The 21,862-nt window shown below is 40.3% G+C and overlaps 1 protein-coding gene across 9 annotated transcripts in view; it reads left to right on the forward strand.

The window, feature by feature from the left end:
* Positions 1–21,862, forward strand: part of arhgap20 (Rho GTPase activating protein 20) — an 87,260-nt gene that overhangs the window by 62,118 nt on the left and 3,280 nt on the right. For all 9 annotated transcript variants that reach the window (XM_055032041.1, XM_055032040.1, XM_055032042.1 and 6 more), the window contains 12 exons: positions 633–809; positions 2,454–2,603; positions 3,228–3,269; positions 3,469–3,553; positions 3,678–3,755; positions 4,580–4,646; positions 5,048–5,257; positions 12,769–12,959; positions 13,058–13,222; positions 13,847–13,956; positions 14,325–14,514; positions 20,496–20,604. In XM_055032041.1, coding sequence (XP_054888016.1) covers positions 633–809; positions 2,454–2,603; positions 3,228–3,269; positions 3,469–3,553; positions 3,678–3,755; positions 4,580–4,646; positions 5,048–5,257; positions 12,769–12,959; positions 13,058–13,222; positions 13,847–13,956; positions 14,325–14,514; positions 20,496–20,604 — 1,574 coding nt within the window. The remainder of the gene's footprint in view (positions 1–632; positions 810–2,453; positions 2,604–3,227; positions 3,270–3,468; positions 3,554–3,677; positions 3,756–4,579; positions 4,647–5,047; positions 5,258–12,768; positions 12,960–13,057; positions 13,223–13,846; positions 13,957–14,324; positions 14,515–20,495; positions 20,605–21,862) is intronic.

Below are 21,862 nucleotides of genomic sequence, written 5' to 3' on the forward strand. Positions count from 1 at the left end.
ATGCTGTGGGGATTTGGGTTGATGGGTTGTAACTAGTTACATTTCTCGTATTTTCCGGACTAGAGAGCGCACCTCACTATAAGCCACACCCATGTTTTTTTATTGTTTTTTTTTTTTTTAAACTGGGTACGTACATATATAAGCTGCTGGTATCCCAGCCCTCTGCTGTGTCCTTAATAAATTTGCTATTAAGGACGCAGCCTTCCGCCTCCAACTCCAAACCATGGATTTGTTCACACCGAGCTTGCATACAGCAGCTATCAATCTGTACAGCTCTTGGAAACCTTTTTGGACAGTTACTTTTACTTGAGTAAAAAAAACATATTAAACCAGTCCTACTCTTCTTCTGCCCACCTGACGATAAACGACACCGACTTGTGCACTCAGAATATGACCCAAAATGGAAAAAATCCCAAAGTTTATAAGAATTTTTTACAAGGAACTGTACCTCCTTAAGCAAATTTGATCATGATTTTGTGGTTGAGGGGAATTTTAGCTGAAATGCACTGTTTGTCTTCCTAAACATATCGTCTTTCATGTCTCCAAACTCATCTCGGAGCTGAGTCAGTACTTTGGTAATCGGCGGTCAATTTCACTTAAGGCCTTCTTTCTTCTTCCTTTCGTCCCTCCAGAGAAAGCTGCATGATGCTGGTCAGCCCTGAGTCGTGTCCTCTTGTCCAGGCCTTCCTGGCCGAATGCCTCGGCCGCCTGTTCCTGGGTCACGCCCAAGCGCAGCTGAAGACGGGCCTGCAGACCCAGGAGAGACACCTCTTCCTCTTCAACGATGCGCTGCTAGTCACCAAGGCCAAGTAAGATCCCCCCGTTTGTCCAAAATTACCCGTATTGTCTCTTCCTGCAGCATTTCATCTGGCAGGTTACAGAATATGGAGACAGAAAGATGCAAACAAGGGGGAGGAAAAGAAAAATCTGAATGAGAATATTTTGGAAGACCATTTACAAACTCATTGGGTGTTCCGGTTCTTCCTGATGCGTTCCTAAGATCTAGTTGCGTTTTATATCTCGTACCTTCAGATCCTCACAGATTTTTCCGTAGCGTACAATTATTTCCCAACCGATGAAACCTGTACGAAACCTAGCTGACATCAAAACGCTGTTGGCCCGCCCGCCTCACTTGCCCCGCAGTGAGGGACTCCCCACCCACAAACTAAATCACACAAGGACTCGCAAGAATAGCAACTCGAGGCACACGAAGACATTTTTGAGGTCTGCATTCAGAAATAGACTGCAGCTCTGCAGTTATTGTACACACAGACACGGCGGGACGTCTGTGGTGTGTCCTGGCAGTCATGTGCCAGAGGGGTGGAGATGACCCTTCCAGGTCGGAGACGACGCACTGTAATTGGCTTTAATTTTTTATTTATTTTTCTGTGATTGAGCGCGGGTTAAGCTAGAGGAATGTGCAACGGCAAGAGGGAAAAAGACATCCAGTGATGTATGTGTGCCTCTCCCTCTGTTGTTTCCACCAAATATGTTTAAGTGGATCATCTACCTCTATAATTAGAGACGTGGTAAATGGAGGCACATTTTACTCTGAAAATAGAAGCTTTTTCTATCTTTATTTATAGAAAGTGTGTCATAGCGTGGAGGAAATATATTGTGAAATTCCAACCTCAAACTGGATTCAGTCAAAATTCTGGCATTTAATGTGCTTCATAAAGGCAAACTGAATGTATAAACAGTCATATTCATTCATTCTCCCTGAGTCCATGATTTGTAAAATAAATAATTTGCAGAGGGATTATCGGTTTGACTCGCAACTGCAGGAAAAGAGTTTCACACTTTTCACACAAATATTTTAAACTAGCTTGAACATCATGCATCTTTTACAATCCCCAGGTAAAACCACAATAAATCTAAGCTTAATGAGGGTCTATGATGCAAAATTCACATGTATGTTTTTATTCATCCATTGGGGATTCAGCTGTTTCTAAAAACACTACCTAGCCATTTTTTTTTTTAGCATTCAGTTTGGTGTCTGTAAAACAAAAGTCCCCATTTGGTTGAGTCATGCTACACTGTTACCCAGCACCCCCAGCGAAGCCTGGTTCGTCTCCTGCGTCTGCTGTACAATGGCTACCGGAAAAGAAAAAAGTTTTGTTGTTGACTTGCCATCCAGAAACCACTTGCTGCATTCTCGTTGGTTGTGCAGGAGGCTCCACTAATGTTTTTCAAAGATGTACAGTGGTGTAATTGCGTACCCGTTTACATTTACTCATGAAAATGGCTGCAAGCATTGAGTGGCCACCATCAGCAGCTTATTTAAAGAGACAGAGCCCCTGTGCAAAAAATATGTAATGAACATGTTTTGCATAGAGTTATCTTAACTTGATTGAGGCAGCACAATGGGTCTCCTTAAGAAGTCTGCAACAGTTGGAAAGCTTTTCAGGACTTCACTTTTTATCTGGGCTAACAGTTGTTCTGTGCCTTTGCAGGTCTCCTACTCATTTCAAAGTAAAAGCTCAGGTCAGAGTGTGTGAGATGTGGACGGCGAACTGCATGGATGAGGTGTGTGAGGGAAGCACAAACCCAGAGAGGAGCTTCGTCATTGGATGGCCCACCTGTAACTTTGTGGCAACTTTCAGGTAAATATCTAGGTTTGTACGCAAAACAGAGTAAGAAAAATGACTTCCTGAGATGCCAAAGGCTGTATCGCAATGTGATTCAAATAGGAGCAGATTGATGTCGTTTGTGGTCGTCGAGGTACAGAATTTCATTCAAACACTATCTCTCCAGATGAGAGATAGTGTTTCAACATGAAACGCTCTTGTGAGTCAGCAGGCTTGTGTTTCTGAAAGAGTACGCAATGTTCTGAGATGCAGAAGCACATCACGGAGGGGGAACTACAAATCAAATGCGCGGCTATAAAATCCCTTAAACCCTCGAGCGTTTGTGGTTGTTCCCGTCTTTTTTTTTTGTTGTTGTTGTTTTTCCAAAGCGGTTCAACCGAGAGAAGACAACCTCATGTGCGCGTGACGGGCCCCGACACGTAGCACAAACAAACGCAGTCACACATGCCATGCTGTGTTTATGCACCTGCCTGTCAGCGCCACGCACACACATGAACGCACACACACATCGCATTTTATGTTAGCAGGAATCAAGCCTTCGCTTCAGGCAAAGTCTGCGGTTCGGGATTTGGAGAGAAGCTAAAGCTTTAATTATTAATTTTTTTTTTTTTTCAAACATTTTTCTTTTCTTATCTTCAGCTCTGAAGAGATCAAGGACAAGTGGTTATCACTCATCATTGGGTGAGTTGCTCCCTGGAACAAATGTAGATCACATTTTTTGATGTAGTTGAGATGTTTTCTCGTCCAGCACTGCGTGAATAAAAAGTGAAACTCAACATAAAATGAATTATGTGACAGCCGTTGAAGTTATTTCATAATGACAGTCATTCTGAATGGAGAATAATTAATTGCTCTTCTTTCTTTTTTTCTCCATGTTTAGTCAGTTAAGCGAAGGAAAAGAGAAGGACGATCCCAAAACCATTCCTCTGAAGATATTTGCCAAAGACATTGGAAATTGTGCATATGTACGCTTCCTTACACTTACTTCCCCTTTTTAGTCCTATATCACAAAGAAGTTTTTACTTATTAATAGCATTGCCAGGATTTCCTTTTATGTGTCACATAAGTAATTCCATGACGTTTCTCCAGGCCAAGACGCTCGCCGTCAACAACAATGACAGAACCGACGATGTCATTCGAATGGCTTTGCAGCAGTTTGGCATATCGGTAAGCAACAGTGCAAACAAGTTAATGTGATGCTAAAGAATCCCATCATTTGTTGGCATTGTGGATGTGAACAGAGATTAGTCTGTCGGAGTGCTGTGGAAGATTTACAATCTCTGTAAAAATTCTGTAAAACTTGGGCTCCAAACATAGATTTCAATTCACATTTTGATTTCTAGGCTTCTAGCATTTACTAGTCATTAGTTATTCACTTTAGCACCAGAGGCTTTGTCACACTGGGTGGACAGGAACTCGGATTCTGTAAAACTGTCTTTTTTAAACGTTTATTTAACCGGATAAACAGCCTTTGAAATAAAGACTTCACAACGGTCACCTGGCTACGAAAGGCAGCAGCAAACCTCACAATGACAAAAATAAAGATAGACATAAAAAATATGTAAAATGTGAAAAAAATTGGGAATAAAGTGCAGTAGCTGTGGCAATTTAAGATTTAAAACAACTAAAATATAGGCATTGTTGTTAGAATATATGTTTATTTTATTTCCTTTTATTTTGCAGAGGCGTTCAGTAAAACAAGTTCTGACAGTTATAGTTCAGCTAGCAAAAGGCCAAAGAAGCTAAAAGCTTTCTTTCCCTTTGTGTTTTGCACACAAGGAGCATAGAAATGCAAACTTTCCTCAGAGCATGAGGCTTACCTTTTTAGATGCTTCAGTTTTCCATACCTCGCTGGTAGCAAATGTGGCTAACTTTGACTTTTCTTCCTACTGGAATTGGGTTTTTCCTACTGGAATTGGGTTGTTACGTTTCTAGATCTTGATGCGTTGCTTCTTTTTCAAACAAAAGTGAATTTCTTCTTCTCTGTTTAGGGCTGTGTGAAGGACCACCGATTGTGGGTCAGTTCCTGTAAGGATGATCCTCCATATCCTCTCATTGGTGAGCATTTTGTTATCTAATATTTAGAATAAAGTTCAAGCAAACAAATAAACAATAGGAATGATTCACAGATTTAAAGTTGAAAACATCACGCAAGACTAAAAGCTAAGAAAACCTCTCAGCACGGCGTCGCTTTTGTATAAGCATCAACATCTGAGAGCGTTTCAGTCCAGATGATTTTTTTTTTCTTTTACTCGCGGTGGTATTTCCCTGACATTCCTTCACCATAATCTTTTTATTCTGTAGTTCACATTGAATTCCTCCATTTTTAAGAAGGCACTCTCGCCCTGTGCCAACTCGGCCCTAATTTCTATCACGTTTTGTCTTTTGCTTCTCCTCCTCGCGCTGCACATACCACAGCTTCTGCCTCTTAACCTCTGCACTCTGACCTTTCCATTCAGGCCACGAGTTTCCCTTTAGCATCAAGATGAGCCACATTCGGGACGGAGGGAGCAGCCCTGGTGGGCACACAGGAGGCCTAGGGAGGGAGCCCATGAGTCCGACCGACTGCCCTGAAGTTCTGCTGCTGGACCAGTGCCTTCCCCCAGACACCCAGTGCCAGTTCATCCTCAAACCCAACAAGGTGGTCCTTGAGCCTCCACAGATTATAGGTGAGTTTTGTTTTTTTAAAATCAACATTTCATCCAATCTGGAACAAACTTCCAGAAAATTGCAAAACGGCCAAAACAGAAGTAATTTAAATCAACTCAACCTTTTTACCGTTGCCTTTGAACTGTAATTAATGAAACATTGTTCAACATATACATGATGCCTATTGATGTTTTTGATGATGGTACCCAATAAAATGTAATGTTTGTTCTCAAATTGGTGACGTTTTCATAATGGAAAGCACTTTGAACGGCCCTGTTCATAAAATGTGCTGTAAAAATAAAAATAAACTTGATTGCCATCATTCTGATCAGAAACATTCCAAAAATTTCAAAATTTTGGTAAAAAAGGAACAAAATTACTCATTAAAAAACTAGTTGCAAGTTCTGATATTGGCCGTTTGGGCAGTTGTCCAGAGGGGCATTAGAAAAGTACTCTTAGTTCTGCTTTTGAATAAGTTTTCTGTTGCTTTCATGGATGTACAGTTGGTACCACTTGTTTGCTGCTAAGGATAACAAAAATCAGGGGATATTCTGCACTTTGGTTGGAATTGACAGACGGAGACTTTCGCTGCTTATGATAAAACCCTTTTACTTTACTTGCACACCTTTTACCTGACAGACAGAGAGAGCCATGAAGCTGGAGCGATGGACTGTTGCTTTAAGGCTGAGGGGTCAAACTGTAGCTTTATGCTTCTAGTCTCTAGAGGGCCACATAATTGAACTTTAAGAGAACAGTTTTGTGCTTTTTTTCATTTTTATCAGGCCAAAATACATGAATGTGAAAAGTTGTTGAACAAATAAGACATACTAATTGGATGTAGAGAAATTTGAACAGTTTGTAAAACTGGTGTTTTTTTCTCCCTTTGAGGACATTGATGATCTTTATGTGGTGCGAAATGAAAAACGAGTCTGACACGCATGACCAGATTCTGCCCGTCGGTCCGATTCTCTGTGAAACTGCATGAATAAATATGAGAGTGAAGAAGCGTTAATGCAGAACAGAAAGTGCTTCCTTACATAAGCGGCCTCACGTTTGCACTCGGTTGGCGTCGTTTGGCCTGCGGACGAAGCGACAGGTGCAGGAGAAGAAAAGAAGAACGGTGGGAAGAGATTGAAACGACAAAGGTTTACAGCAGGGGTTGGGACAGACACCGAGGCAAAACACACAAAAAAAACCCGTCAAGATGGACAGCGGCAAAGAAACCCCAGAAGGCACAGAGACGAGTGTGAGAATAGGAAGATGGAAAGCGAAAAGAGATGACACAGCTATTGAGTAAGACCGAAGGCCAGCAGAGGTGAAGGAAAAAAAACAGCCGATCTCGGATGATGGCGAGAGAGAGGAATTTGGCTAGAGGGGGGAGGATAAGAAAACTGGGGACTTCGAATATGAGCAGGATGGAGAAATGTAAGGGGGGGAGGAAGAAAAACACGACGACGGCTGCGGCGGACGGACCCGAGGACAGACTGCGGATACAAAAACCGGAATGGAAAAAAAAAAAAAAAACAGAGGGGATGACATGGGGTTTAAAGGAAAACAAGTTGTGGAGCAAAAAATTGTGTTTTCCAGTCGAGGAGGCTCCAGTTTACCAACCGCAAGCATTGCCTCGAATTCTTTAGCTTCAACCATAACAGCGTGTTACGCAATTCCTCCATGCCAGCTTCGCAGCCGTGGAGGGGTAATTGCTCACACCCTCACTGAAAGCTCCCAAGTGTTTGCATCGACCCAGTGGCTGCAGGGCAAAATCCCCCTTTTTCAGGTTGTGGAAAAAACAACAACTTTCTCCTCATGTTTCCTCTTGGTGGATCAATATGTAGAGACATGAAAAAATTTACTTGACTTGGAGGATTTTAGGAAAACCTTATATGAGTTGAAGAGATACAAATACTTTGAAAAGCACAGGAAGTAGTGACGAGAGGTAGTGGAGAACTAAAAGTATTGTACTCAAGTACTTAAATGCAATTGAAAGTAAAAGTATCCATCCAAGAAATTATTAGAGAGGTAAATAAAGAAGGTGACTCAAGTACTGATTTACTTATCAAACATCAAACAATTAATATTTAAAAATTACGCCAACAGACAGATCCAAAGTGTAAAGTTATGTGGAAATGTTGCGATTTTAAAGACCAAATTGAAAATATTTTATGGAAACAATAAAAACCTCAAAATCGGTTTCTTTAAATATGAAACGTTTGGGTAACACTTTATTTGACGGGATGTGCATAGGACTGACCCTGTTGGGAACATGGAGTCTTTATGAAGGTTTCATAAAAAGTCCTTCATGTTCATGATAGTTGATTTTTCTAGGTCAGTCTTATGCACACTCTTTCAAATAAAGTGTTACCAACTTATAAAATTTTTGCAAAAACTGCAGGTGTGTCTAATGAATCTTTGGTTAAAACTTGTTTGATCTTCATTCAGTGAAGTTACTCACAGTAGGTAGAGTATCCAGAAAGTTTGCCCAAGAGTAACAATACTTCACAATGAAGTTACTGGAGTAAAAGTAAACAGTACAATGGAGTGAAACTATTCCTAAAAGTAAATTTCCCCCCCCCCCCCTCCAAAAAAAAAAAGTTAGCCAAGTAAATGTAATTAGCTATGACAGAAATGGTTCAGTCACACCCCTCCTTCCTTGAAGTTTTAGTTTTCTATGTTTATCAAAAAGATTCACTTTCAATACAAAATATTCTGCTAAAGCACTGCAAAGTCTCGAAGATGCTCACTTAATCCAGACCTGTCAGCTTCAGGCATGGAGCGTCATCTGCCTGATGGGACTCTCCAGACCACCAAAGCCTTCGTCATTCACACATGATTATTAAGCCATTAAACCGACTAAGTGCTTCATCCTTTGGAGCTGAACATGAATCATTAGATTTGGTTTTTCTTGTGAGGTTCTTTATGGGGGGGGATTATTTTGACACAATTCCGTTTTCACTTGCGCAATGGGATTGGGAAGTGTGGCCGCCACGTCACTCCCTCTCTGAACACCAAAATAAATAAATAAAATGTTTCCAATATACCATCTCTGTCACCCAAACATGCTTTATAATTTCTCTTTAAAACGTTCCAGATGATTTGCTCCAATTGTGGTTTTTGGGGTTGAAGAAGCTTCTTGGCTGAAGTCGGAGGGAAGACTCAGAATAAAAACCACTAAATGGAGCCTGCTGTTCTTCTCAATGGAATCAGATGAAATATAATGGAAACTGTCATCATTACTTTGTTTGTGTGTTAGGTTTTGATGACCTCAGATACATCTCTACCGTTCTACTGTTGAAGCGGAGGTAGTTTGTTGTATGCAAAGACCCTGAATGTGAAGTGTAAACATACACGGATACATGATGACGTAACAACTGGGGGATGCATCGATTCAAGTTTTGGAGTCATTGTCCAATTTCTGATTTTTCTAAAGCTTTGATGCACTGATTTTAACCACTGTAAGAACTTCCCTTTTTGACCTTACGATATATTTCAGTGTTTTTTTGGCGTAAATGAAAATATGCATTTGTTCACTATGGTACGATTATGGTCGACTAGGACAATGCGATTCACCAAAACAGCCAAAGGTTGTTTCAATCAGCAGCACGGAACCTGGTTCGGGTGAGTTCAAGATGTGGTAATTAATTTTTATTTTTATTTTTTGTTGATACATTTTGGCCAACAAAATGGAAAACAATTGATGAACCCCTAAAATTTGGAAATTGTCTGTTTTTCTTGTAATAAGGCAACAACCTGAAGCCATTTTTAATGTTTTTGATCTTTAATGACATACAGATTTTATAAAAATTGAATTTTTGAGCCAGTATGACTAAATAAATGAATAAAAAAACTAACTCTTCAGTTTTTAATTTAATGCATTTTGTGGACAAACGGTTTGGACACCACCTCTCTAGTTTATGGGACAAAGGAAAAGATGGAATAAAACTCAAAAACAGTCGTACCACATCCTCTTTATAAGTCGTATTATCTCTCCTTGGCACTTTTCAAAACACAAACCAGCACCATATCAGAGGAGGACACTGATTAACAATTGTCTGACCTGATGTTTGAATCACAACAACTCATATTTACTAATAGATGAGCTAAAAAGTTTTTTATCTTGAGCATCTTACTGTACTGAAATTAGCATTGCTAAATGTGCACTGCCTCACTCTGCAAAATGTGCACTGCCTCACTCTGCAAAATGTAATGTTTGTTACTGATTTGTCTATTGGTGTCTGTTTTTCTGAGTTTATTTTAGTGGTTTTAGGATGCACAAATGAACTTGATGTGATTGTCCTTAGGATAAGTACAACCGACCTTCACTCATAGATTTGCAAACACATGCCATCATTTCATATTCAATGTCTTCTGAGGATAAAAGTGCAAAAAGAAAGAGGGAAAAAAAAGAATCTTGTTTGAATCTGTTCAGCATTCCTGTGATCTGCTGAAGTCTGACTCTCACCAGACATTCCTCTTTAGAGTATGATGTTGTCAGCTTTTTGCATTTTCCTTGACATTGAAAATGACTGAGTCTCTATGTGGCCTTTGCAAAGTTCTCAAAAGTGTTAAGTAGACAAAGTAAAGCACTAAAAGGACAGGATTTACATATTTATTTTTTGCCATTTCTCTGCCTATTCTTGAATAAAATGTTCTTGATGTACATAAAACACTTTCACAACTTTCCCAGAAAACAGAACGACACACTATGTAGAAGAAACACATTTTGTCCATTTAGAAAACTCAGAACTAAATTTTGTTGCATTTGTGACCTACTTAACTCGCACTCAGTACATTGGACCAGTGCAAAAATGTTGTTTACAAAGTGCAGGAATGCAAGGAGAAGTAGCACATCAGGTTCAGCAATTAACCTGAATTGCTCGGTGCATTTTTGCCTGCGGTGTGCGTGTGTGTATGTGTGTGTCCAAGGGTTCCAAACTGTTCCTTGATGCTATGATTACAATGTTTTTTTCTTCAGCAAAATCACTTCATTTACTTTTTCCCCTCATTCCAATTTTTTTTTCGTTGAGCTCTATTGAGACCAACTTGCTACCTCAACAAAATTAAAGCTAGTCCGCTAACAAAAGTAGCAACCACATGTAACTGAGGGGTTTCCCTCGATTAGATGTTTGTCAAATCTCATATTTTCTGTCACATTTAGGCTGTCGGGCTTCTCATAGAAGAGTCTACGAGCTTCAATGTAATAGACATTGTTTCAGCTTAAAGAAGAAGGCAAGAATTAGAACTGGCTTCTGTGTTTTAGGGTTTTAAAGACGCTATGCTCTTGAGGCTTTGGCCCACCATGTGGACAAGCAGTCTGTCTCTCTATCGCCTCCTCATTGAGTTGTAATAATTTCGCAGCAAGGTCAGAGGCTCTTTGTTGTGAGAAGCACCAGAGTGGGGCAGTAACTGTGTTGCTGTTGAACTTTTGTTGCAGAGTGTGTTCAAGCACGACTCCATGACCGACTGTTAAATCGTGAACTCTGTGAGAGGTATGTGGCGTGTTTTGGCCACCGGATCCTCCGCCCGCTTAAAGAACCTTTTGTTTTTGTTCACGTCCCCACCCTCGAATACGAATCACAATTGCCTAGTAAAACAAATGCCGTTCAATAAAAGGTTGGATTCGCAGCAGTTGTGTGCGAGGGCTGTTGCTTGTTAAAAGATTTATTACGAGGTTGAGTGTTTTTTGCCAGGTCACTTGCTATTAGCAGCACATTATGTGATACCAGTTGATATGAAATCCCTTTATATGTGGCAATAGAAGTAATTAGGGATTTGTGTAAATAAATCACACAAAGACTAGGCTAAAGTCGACTTTTAGCTCAACTTATCCCAACATGCAGGAAGCACTCTTGCCTTACAGCAGGAAGGTCATTGGTTTGAATCCTGACCTGGGGTCTTTCTGCATGTGTTGGTTCTCTGTTGCATTTTCCACATTTTATCAACAGTAACAGAAGTGTTCAAATCCGTTTCACTTTTTTTTTTTTTTTTTAAGTTGCAACTGCAAACTCTGGCCGATGCAACTGTAGTGGTTAATTCTGCACTGCAAGGAAAATATGTGATTTTCAAGTTTTAGTTCAAATAAAAAACCGCAAAGAGCATTTTTGTTCAATCTCCTTTACTGTGAGACCCCTAAATGAAATCCAGTGCAACCAGATACTAGAAGTGATCTGGTAAACCAGAACCTCTGATCATCTGAGACCAAAACTTAATTGTCTGACTCATATCTAAACTTGACCTACCATTAAATGAGACCAACTTGCTACCTCAACAAAATTATTGCGAAAAAACACTAATATTGCTGTTTTGAGACCGTTTTTATGGCATATATTGATAATTGCGTAATAATTCAGGTTTGCCGTCTTAAAACTAATAAACTAATAAATATGACAACCAAAAACTATTAAATAAAACAGAAGCAAAAACTCCACACAACAGAAACCATAAATAACATGGATTATGAAGTTTTTGTAAGCAAAATTATTCTTCAAAAAATATGAATCATCAGAATGGAAATTATTGAGCTTATTTTCTTTTACAAAGCGATTAATTGACCAAATTGCAACAGGCTTAATCTAAACTTGAACTTGATTTATCTTCCAACAGAATAGAAACCAGAAAGATGACGCCATAGCTACATTGCATTTGGTACATGTCTGCAAACCTGTAATTATTTTTATTTATTTTATATATATATGTTATTTTTTGTTTGTTTTTTTTAAACAAGTTCATAAATTTTAACACACTGTTCAGAGTGAGCAGAGCACATGCAGACACATGGCAGACCTGTGTTTGCAGAGCACAGGTACAGACTGACCTCACCGCTCGGCAGAGGGCACACAGTGACGAATACGAAGAGACAACCACAGGGCCCCATGCAAGTATGTCAGACAACATCCATGCACGGAAAAACATAACCACATCCTACTGGCACACACAATAAACGCTGTCCTCAACCACCAGCACACGTCCTCCTGCATTTTCCTCATCGACTCTTTCTGTGAGTCTGTCTTGTTTCGTTTTCATGAACCTGCACTAAAAGTATCCGTCCTGCCTGCGCACGCCTCACTTCAACTTGCCCTAAAATGTAGCTACTGGTAGACTCAAAGAAGTAAACGATAAATCAATTAATCCCATCATAAATTAAAACGAGCTCAGGAAGTTTTTCTCTTTCTCTGTTTTTTACCAAAAACTGGATGACAAAAGTTTTCAGTCTGATGCTTTGGTCTCAACTGGCCCATTTTATTTTTGTTGAGAAACTTCATAAGTCATTTTATTTGTTATTTCATACATTTAAAATAACTTCCCATTCCAGTGTCACATGTTCATTAGAATTTAATCATTTTTGCATTATTGAAAATGGTCTCAAAACAACAATATTATTGTTTATCGCAATAACTTCTGGGACGACTTATTGTCCAGCAAAATTTGTTATCACTACAGGCTGAGCTAAAGCTGCTTTGAATGACAACACAGATTAATGTCGGTTAAGATACGTTATTTGAAACCAAAACCTCCATTGTTTTGTCCTGTGCAGAGCCCGGTCAGCAGAAGACCTTCAAGAGGAAGCGATCCCTGATCAACTGGCCTTTCTGGAGGGGCTCCAGCACCCAGCTGGACAGCCTGCCTCTTTCCCCATCGCTGCTCTCTCCTAACCCGGGACGGCTGTTTGGACAGCCTCTGAACTCGGTGTGCTCTTCAGATTACGGCTTGCCCAAGCCCGTCATGGTGAGATCACTATAAGTTACTCAGATTAGAGATTTTTTGGGGAGAGGAAAAAAAACGACAGAGAGAAAAAATTTTATTTTTCTTCTTCTGTTCTTTAGGAAATGTTAGTGTTCCTCTATCAGGAAGGGCCGTACACCAAGGGTGTGTTCAGGCGCTCGGCTGGCGCTAAGGCCTGCAGGGAGCTTCGGGACAGGCTGGACAGCGGGACGGAGGAGCCGGAGATCACACACCAGTCTGTGTTCGTCATCGCCGCCGTCCTCAAGGTAACGCCACTTCCCCCGCCTCACAACACGCACCCAACTCTCTCACCCATTCGATACCAGACAACAGAGAGCAGGTTCGACTGAAGCGCGTCCAAAGTCGCCCGAGTCCAGACGGGGTGACGGTGCGTAGGCGGCCAGGCAGGAAGCCAGACTCGCTCACAAGGTGCTGCCTTGTTCAGCTTCCAGGCCAAACAAGAGCAGCTCAGGTGTTCAACTCCCTTCCCCTCAGATTCGGGAGGAGGTGGAAGAAAAACAAGTAACTTTAAATAAGAATATATGAGATATTGTCTCGTTTTTCGACATTTACCTTAAACTATTTGCAGCGTTTTCAAAATATGTCCATCTCCTTTTAAGAATTTTCCCTTTTTTTTTAGCAAAGTAGTGTTGTCTTTTTGACTGTCTCGTTAAGAACTTATTTTGTGTTTGTCCAAATACAATACAAAGAAGTTTGTGTTTGCGCAGCAACAAAATGTGGAAAAGTACAATGTGTGTGAACACAAGAAGTTATTGTAAAATTAAAGACAAAATAAAAAGTACAACATGAGCAACATGTAGCTGCAGGTTTAAGATTGACTAAACCAAAAAAATAACTAAAAAAATTGTCATTACCTTCTGTGCTTACAGGACTTCCTGCGAAACATCCCGGGCAGCATACTGTGTGTGGATCTGTACGATCAGTGGATGGATGCGATGGAAGGAGACGGAGGAGAGGAGCGGCTGCCGGGTGTTCAGAGGTAGGAGCTGGAAGTCCTGGACCGGTTCATACTCGGGCTCCAGAATCCTTCCTGTCTGCTAAGAATGTTCCCGCTCAGCCGTGTCACAGGGAGGTCATGTTTGTTTGCGATGCAGAATAAAGGGCACGACACCCAGCGACACTTTTATTCCAGAAGCAGCAAAACGAATTCCTTCTGCCGAAGGAAAAATAAATAACACGCAACATGGAAGCAAGAGTGGAATCTGCAGCCGAGCTGCTGATCTAGAGCCTCTTCTGTACATATAAAAATGTATATAAAAAACGTGGGACAGAGCATGAATCAGTCTCTTACGTCAGACTGCATGTTTCTGTCGTTGCATTTCCCGTCTGTCCATCATCCTGTTGCAGGCTGCTGCAGCTGCTGCCCAGTGAGAATCATCTCCTGCTGCGTCACGTGATGGCTGTGCTGCACCACATACAAGGCAGCGCCCACGACAACCAGATGAACGCCTTCAACCTGTCGGTCTGCATCGCTCCCAGCATGCTTTGGCCTCCGACCCCGAGCACGCCAGAGGTGGAGGGAGAGGCCACAAAAAAGGTGCGAAACCCAAGAGTTTTGTTTTTTCAGCGTTTCAGTTCATGAGGTCTGTTATCAGATGAGATTTGGTGGAAATATTTAACAAAGTGAGAGGGATATTTGGGGATATGCACTCGTTTGAGATGGCAGTGAATTTTAGCGTTTGGACAAAAAATCAAGATGGCATTTATTCTAATTAAATGTATAGGTAAGTTAATTTTGTTCAAATTTAACCCTAAAAAATGAAGAAACAATTTGTGTTAATTTTATTTGCTGTATTTTCCACAATATGTCTGTGAAAGTTTGACATATTAAAAAAAAAAGGAGCTGAAATAAAATGGCCATAATCCCAAATGTACTTGCTGAACTGATTTTGTGAATTTCAAACTAATTCTAAAGGTAATATTACTTTTGCTCTTCTAGTTTTTCCTTTCATGTAAAAAAAAACAAAGCAAAAACATTCATTATTTAGGGTTAAGGGGTTAAACATGAGTGAAATTGCAATAAACATTTAAATCTTAACAGGGTTTCATGTCAGCTGCATTCTTGACAACCAAAGCTACATTTTGCATCAGCAATGACTTCTTCAAAGTTGAGGAACTCCGCTTGCTAGCAAGATCTATTTTAGCATTAGCGCTGTTGCTAAATTAGTTCCAGCTGGATAAGAAGACCTAAATTTCTGATGTGACAGATCATAACTTTTACTAAGCTGACACAGATGTAATACACCCTGCTGGATACCATCCACTGTGAATAGAAACGCTGGCGCTAGCATCCTAAAATAAATTCTAATCTAAATGCCTATGAAGGCAAACATTGTTAAAATTTAACAGTTGTTGAATTTAACTGTCAGATGTTGATTCCAACTGTAAAATCTAAGAGATTAACCGAATTTTAAATTCCTTCTTTTGTCTTCTTACTCTGAATGTTTTTTGGGGTTTTTTTTCTATATTTAACCTACAGAAAACAATACGATGGAAATAAATTGAGCAACTTTGGAAGTTTTCTGCATAAAACAGGCCAACCGTTTCCTCGTTTCTGCATTTCATGGTAACCTAACCTCGCAGCTGCCTCTTATTGAGCTACAGCCTTATCATTCTAACTTCCAGGAATAAAGCAAGCGTATTTCCCAAAACTCTGGATAGTCTGATCTGTTTTAGTGTGTGAGTAATACAGCGAGCGAGTGTGTGTTGACAAAATGATGACTGCGTGCGTGGAGAGAGTCTCGTTCACAAGCCTTCGCATGGAAATGGTCCTAAAATGAAATCATCACATTCTTGTGTTCAAATGAGAATAAAACCTCTGAGATTACAGCACGACACTACAGAAAAACTGTAGCAGTTCCAGGTCCAAGTCTTTTTTTATTATTATTATTATTTTTACTAAACCTCTTGTAGTTAATATTTCCAATAATTTTTATATAACAAACATTCTGGTGATTTAGCAAATCAGTTAAAATGCAGCAAAAAATAAAATAAATATCATATTTCTACCCCAACTTCCACTTGTTACGAGCTAGCAAACTAGCGTTAGCCAGTGAGTTTCACTCTGGGTCAGTTTGTCTCTTTGGACCCCATTTCATAGCGTAATACTTTTATATGAACCTATTTATGCAAGTTGTGGCATATAAGGTCATTTTTGTCTGTACTTTAGAATATTTAGGGATGAAGATAAACAATTATAAAAATGCTAAAGTCCTTCGGGTAATCAAATTAATTTGCATAGTGTTGTCTGAAAACTTTATGTTACGATCCATTTTCACTTCTTTTGGTTCTGGTCCCCGTTTTGAACCTCTTGACTCTTCCCATAGCACAGGTGGCCGCTGCAGGAAGATAGAAAAGTAGCAGTTTGAAACTCCCACTTCAGAAATTCTGAGCTTATAATAATAATTAATTTTTTCAATATTTCACTGTAAATACCTACTTCTGCTGCTTCTTCCTCCAGTGTCCATCATGTAGCTTCACAACTCATTTTGATTTGTGGTCGGTTTTAAAATTTTATCACTGAGCACAACATGCGATCTCTGTGGGTGGTTGATTTGCTTATCCTTTCAAAAATGTGTGTATGTGAGAGGGAAAGCAGGCATGTGTGTGTGTGTGTGTGTGTGTGTGTGTGTGTGTGTGTGTGTGTGTGTGTGTGTGTGTGTGTGTGTGTGTGTTCCTTAGAGTGGCTGAGGTTCATTGAGAAAACATGCAAAGAATTTCCTACACAATCCCAAAGCCAAATATGTGTGCAGAAATGTCACTGCTACCCCCCACCCCTCTTTTGCCCTTCTTTCTTTCTTCACACACGCACACACACTTGTCAGCACAGAAATCCTCAACACCCTCAAATACCAGAAGATCAGTTTCACAAATACTCCCCTGGTCACATTTTCCCTGCCGCCACAATGTGTGTGTGGGTGTGTGTGTGTGTGTGTGTTGGTTCCAATAGGCAGCCTTTTCTTCTAACAAGGCAGATTTGGACGCTTCCCACCGGCTGCTAACCTTGTCGTCAGACACGTGGACACTGAGATTTAGCAGATTTTGTTTTGCCCGAGTGTCTGGTTCTCCTTCACAGCAGCATATAATTTAAATGCTTTTGGCTGAACATAGTTGTGTAGGAGCTTCTGAGGTAATTGCAGCTTTAGTTTGTGCGCACTTTGTTTTTTTCTTGACTGTGGTTAAAAATATATAAAAATGCTGGCCAGTCCTTTTACTTCTGCCTGGTTTGTTTTTTTCATTTTAAAACTGTGCTGACTTCTCTCTGTTGCTGAAACAGGAAGTTATTCCACAGCTTTGGCTGCGCAAGTAAATTTCAGACAACAAGCGTGTTGCACTAATCTACAGTACCTGGCATCCATGACTTTTTTCCAGTTTTTAACACAATCCTCTATGCATTTCATTGTATTGTGTGATATAGGCATAGCCAAAGTTGGCGGAGTTAAAGCAGTTTATTTTTATTTTGCAAATCAAACGATGAATGGAAATGGAAAGTTTTGAGTGCAACATTTTGTCAAAAGAAACTATTTCTGAACCGCGGCGTTTTATTAAATGAGAAACGCAAATAAAATCACCCTTTTATAAGTTTTTCTACTCATTGTCATTAAAAAACATCCTCCAGCCACTTCCTGTCGTGTTTTTCGCCGGTAGTAAAACCCAGTTCGGGTGGCAGCATCATTTCTGTAGGGCAGATTTCTGCTCCTGCAAATTAGATATTCGAGATTATATTATTAGCACAATCATGCATTGGAACGACCGAGGCAAAGTTCAGATATCTATCCATTTCAGAATCTGTGTCAAGACTCTAAGATTCATTTTTCACCGTTCTGACTGAGCTTGAGGGCGGACAAAGGATGTGAGGCTACGTCTCTGTAACTGCATGAAACAGTGAAGCTTTTTGCGTCAATCAAAAGCACCCCAAAATATTTACTGAAGTTTAAAGTCGTAGCATGATAAAATGTGGAAAAAGGAAATGAAAGCATTGTATGAAAGTCTCCCCATCTGGCCTGCAGGTTTATGTTTTTTTAATTAGAATTATTTGATGTGCTTCGTGTTTAAAGTGTGTTTAAAATGGTAAACGTGACATCCTACTGGAATAGTTGTGAATTTGCAAAGACTTCACTGCGGCTGAAATTATTCTAAACTTTAAGATAACATTGTAGTATTTTTTCTTTCTTTATAGCTGCTTTTTGCAATTATTTGTTGCTTCCTAATTCATCTCAGCTTTAATCAGGCCCCACAAATCTGGAATTATATGCCAGATATTTTCCTTGAAACATATTTTTCTATGTTTTTCCTTTGGATAAAGTTCACAACTTTGTCCCTTTGCCCGTTCCTTGGACTTTATTGGAGCCGTTTGTTCCCAGCTCGTTTTTGGCGTCTTTTGGCTTGTGGGTCGCCACAACACAGCCCGGAAAAATGTTGCCCCGGATTTCATTTAAGGATGTGAGAGTAAATGGAGCTGAAGACAAATGCAGGCCCTACATTTTTCAATCTTTATTTACGTATGCTTTACTTTGTGTTATTCTGTACAGCGTTAATGTTAATGTATTATCACACAGGAACAGCGATGGGAACAACAACAGCTCCTCTTGTGTAAACCCAACAGGCAGACTCAAGCGGAAACTTTGGGACTCTGGTGTTTGCGTCGGACGCCGTCTTTGGTGTTTAGTAAATTTTATCTGTTTAGTTTACAAGGCGGCGGCTTCAGACAAAGTTTGGTGATTTGTTTTAAGTTTAAGCTGATAGCAAAGCAAAGAAACTGCCGGTGTATTTTACAAAAAAAACCTGACCTCGTCGGAATGACCATTCCTTCCAGTAAACATGACTTTATAGGACCCTCCTGGCCTCAAAACATTCCGCTTTATATTACAATACGCGATGGATGATGAGTAGACGAGCGTTCTGGACTATTCTTGCTCACCAAGCGAGCAAATATCAGAGCTGGAAACTCTATGAAATCAGCAGGACATCATCCATAATGGGCAGCGTGTGAAGGAGTTCCAGAAGGATGTCTCAATGAGTCAGGGATGCTGTGGAATGCAAATACTCTTGAAGGACTCGGGAAGTTGACGTCAGTGCAGCACAAACAACTAAGATAAACTAAGAGACTAAAAAGTACCACCTAAAAAGTACCACCTTTGGTAGCTGTTTTACAAAATTATTAAGGTCATGGATCAAAACAACAAAGCTGAAAGACTCTCCAGCACCCTGAAGCAGTGTCAATATGCAACTGTATGTTCTATACATCAAATGGTTAATGGCCTTGATTTTAGCTTCCATGTTTACAGTTGTGAATATCAGCCTTATGATGAAACAGGAAGGTGTTACCAGAAATTCAGAAGTTGCTACCTGGTGAATAAAAGAGTAAATAAAGCCTTTCCAAAGGCGCGCTGTACACTTGGGGTCTCAAGCTGAACCATGTTGCTTTCAATGCTTTTTGGACATCAAACAAGCCTTCAGATATAAATGTCACACACATACACCACTCCCACAAAATGATATAAGAGTTGCTAAAGAAATATTGTTGCAAAGGCCCATTGATAGCGCACCCCCACAGTGATTAAGTAATGCTGTCTGCACTCGTGAAGACTCACTCACATCGGCATGCTGGATGCTTGGAGGGGCTGAGGTGGGAGAGGAGCTGGACTTGTTTTCTCGTAATTCAGCTAAATTCTCGCTGAATTCAGCGAGAATTGGGGCGTCAACCCAAAGACGGCCCAAAGATGACGCTTTGGGTTGATTCACAGTTTGAGTGCAAAAGCATTCAACTTTCTGATATGATGAGGCAACCAATAATGAAATGACACATTAAGAAGATGATGTTCCCTTCACTGAGACAGAATATCAGTTTTACACTTTTCATCCCAATACAGACAGTTCAATTCTTCATGATTGTCATCATGTGGTCATTAATAAAATACATGAGTAAAATCAGTAGGATGAATTTATATTTTAACAGATTTGATTTTGTCAATTCTTAAAACTAAAAACAAGATTTAGGTCACTTTTATCGAACAGCATACAGCTAAGCTTAATGACTAAATAGTTTTTTTACTTACCATTTTTTAGATGCAGATCTTGAAAGGCATGAGGGACAGTAACGTTTCCCTTTTAAAGATTTAAAGACGAACTATAGTTCAGACATTCATCTGTTAAGGCGACAAATGATTCGATATTCTTTGAGTACAGGTTTTACCTTTCTGCTCTGTGAGAAAAAGCTTTTATTTCTGATGTTTTTCCCACTCCGACTTTGTGATTTTTGCTTGCGTTTGTCCGTCCGTGCGGTTTGTGCTGACGCGGCCACTTTTTTTGAAACTGCATGTTGGCTCAGTTTCTGCTGAACTTTGGCTGCTTCCCTGAGGAACTGATTGAACAACTGAAACAATAAACAGCAGCCATCCTTCAAAAACCATCTGTAAAACAAAGAACAAAGTGTCAGCAGCTGCAGAAGAGTAAATAAAAAAAGATGCTGAAACAAGATTGATGTGTTTTTTTTTTTGTTTGCTTTTTGTGTTGCAGGTGTGTGAGCTCGTGCGCTTCCTCATAGAGAACTGCAGCAGCGTCCTGGGAGACGTCGCCTCGTTGTTCAAAGACATCAGCCAGAAGAGCAGCAGCGACCACGGATCTGGTGAGAACTCAAGAGACGGAAAAAGACGGAGCCCAAGTTTCAGTTTGATTAAGAAACTATATACTTTTCGTCTGATTTTATGAACATCGGGGGGTAAAACGGCTAGGAATGGTTGCTCTGTGCTTTTCAAACATTTGTTCCTCTTCTGAAAGCGGCGATAAAACCTCACTGTGTTGTCCCCTCAAAGTGACGCGGACTGAGACTCGCCGTCTCTGTCTGTCTAGCCGAGTCGGCTCGGCCCTCTCAGTCCTGCTGATTGTGGTCAGCAGATTGACCTCCAGTAATTTCGGTGACTGCCAGGGTCACAGGTGCTGATTGAAATGCAGCTGAATCCCCTCTTTCATACTCAGCGCTCATTTTCTCCCTCGTGTCGAAAATAACCGCCGGAGGTCAAAGAGCTCACGGCAGGATGAAGCTTTGTCCTCTGTTCTCCACATCTTGGCAGATTTTTGTTCGTTCAGCTTGGCAGGTCGAGATCATTAGTTGCTCTCAGGCCTTCACTTCACTTTTGCTGGAGCCGTTCACACTGCCAAAGATACGGCAAACGACCTGAAAGTGTCCCGCATGCGCAGTAGTTAACAACTTAACGTCATGATTGTTGTTTTTCTTCCCACTTGCGTGTGTCAGAGTGCAGAATAGTGACAGTTGTTGAGAATCAGTGACACCCAACGACCTAACATCACACTCAATGTGATGTTAGGTCGCATTTGAATCGGATACGTATCGGATTCAAGACGAATTCGACCTGTGCTGTTCATACTGTTATTAAAAGATCAGATTCAGGTCGCATTATTTCAAACAATCAGGCTGAACGCAGCCTATTTGTCCACAATGTAGCTGTTTGAAGCCTGGAACCTAAAATGTCTAACTTTTTTTTAACTAAAAGTCCAACAAAATAATTTTAAAAAGTACCTACACGCCAGATAACAGTGGAAGTTACGTCAACATTAGACACAGAGCATAGTTAAAGTAGCGCGAGGCTACGTTAGCTTAGCTGCGTGCTAAGCTAGGAGAAAGCTAGCTTAGCTAGTAGTTAGGGACTACTTCTCCTCACAGGGTCAGCAATTGTTTTCTTTGACAATGTTTACCTCTTGTCAATTCTTCAACTTCCCTTTGAAACTCAAGGTCAGGGCAAGCTTGTTGTTTTGGTCTTGAGCTCAGAAACTGGAAATAATTTGCAAACTGAGCCTTTTTTTCTATAATTCTTGAGTAAATAAATAAGAACATATAAAGTAAGACTAAACTAACTCACAAGTAA

The sequence above is a fragment of the Poeciliopsis prolifica genome, unplaced genomic scaffold (genome assembly GCF_027474105.1).
Source record: "Poeciliopsis prolifica strain line A6 unplaced genomic scaffold, Auburn_PproV2 SCAFFOLD007, whole genome shotgun sequence".
NCBI lineage: Eukaryota > Metazoa > Chordata > Actinopteri > Cyprinodontiformes > Poeciliidae > Poeciliopsis > Poeciliopsis prolifica.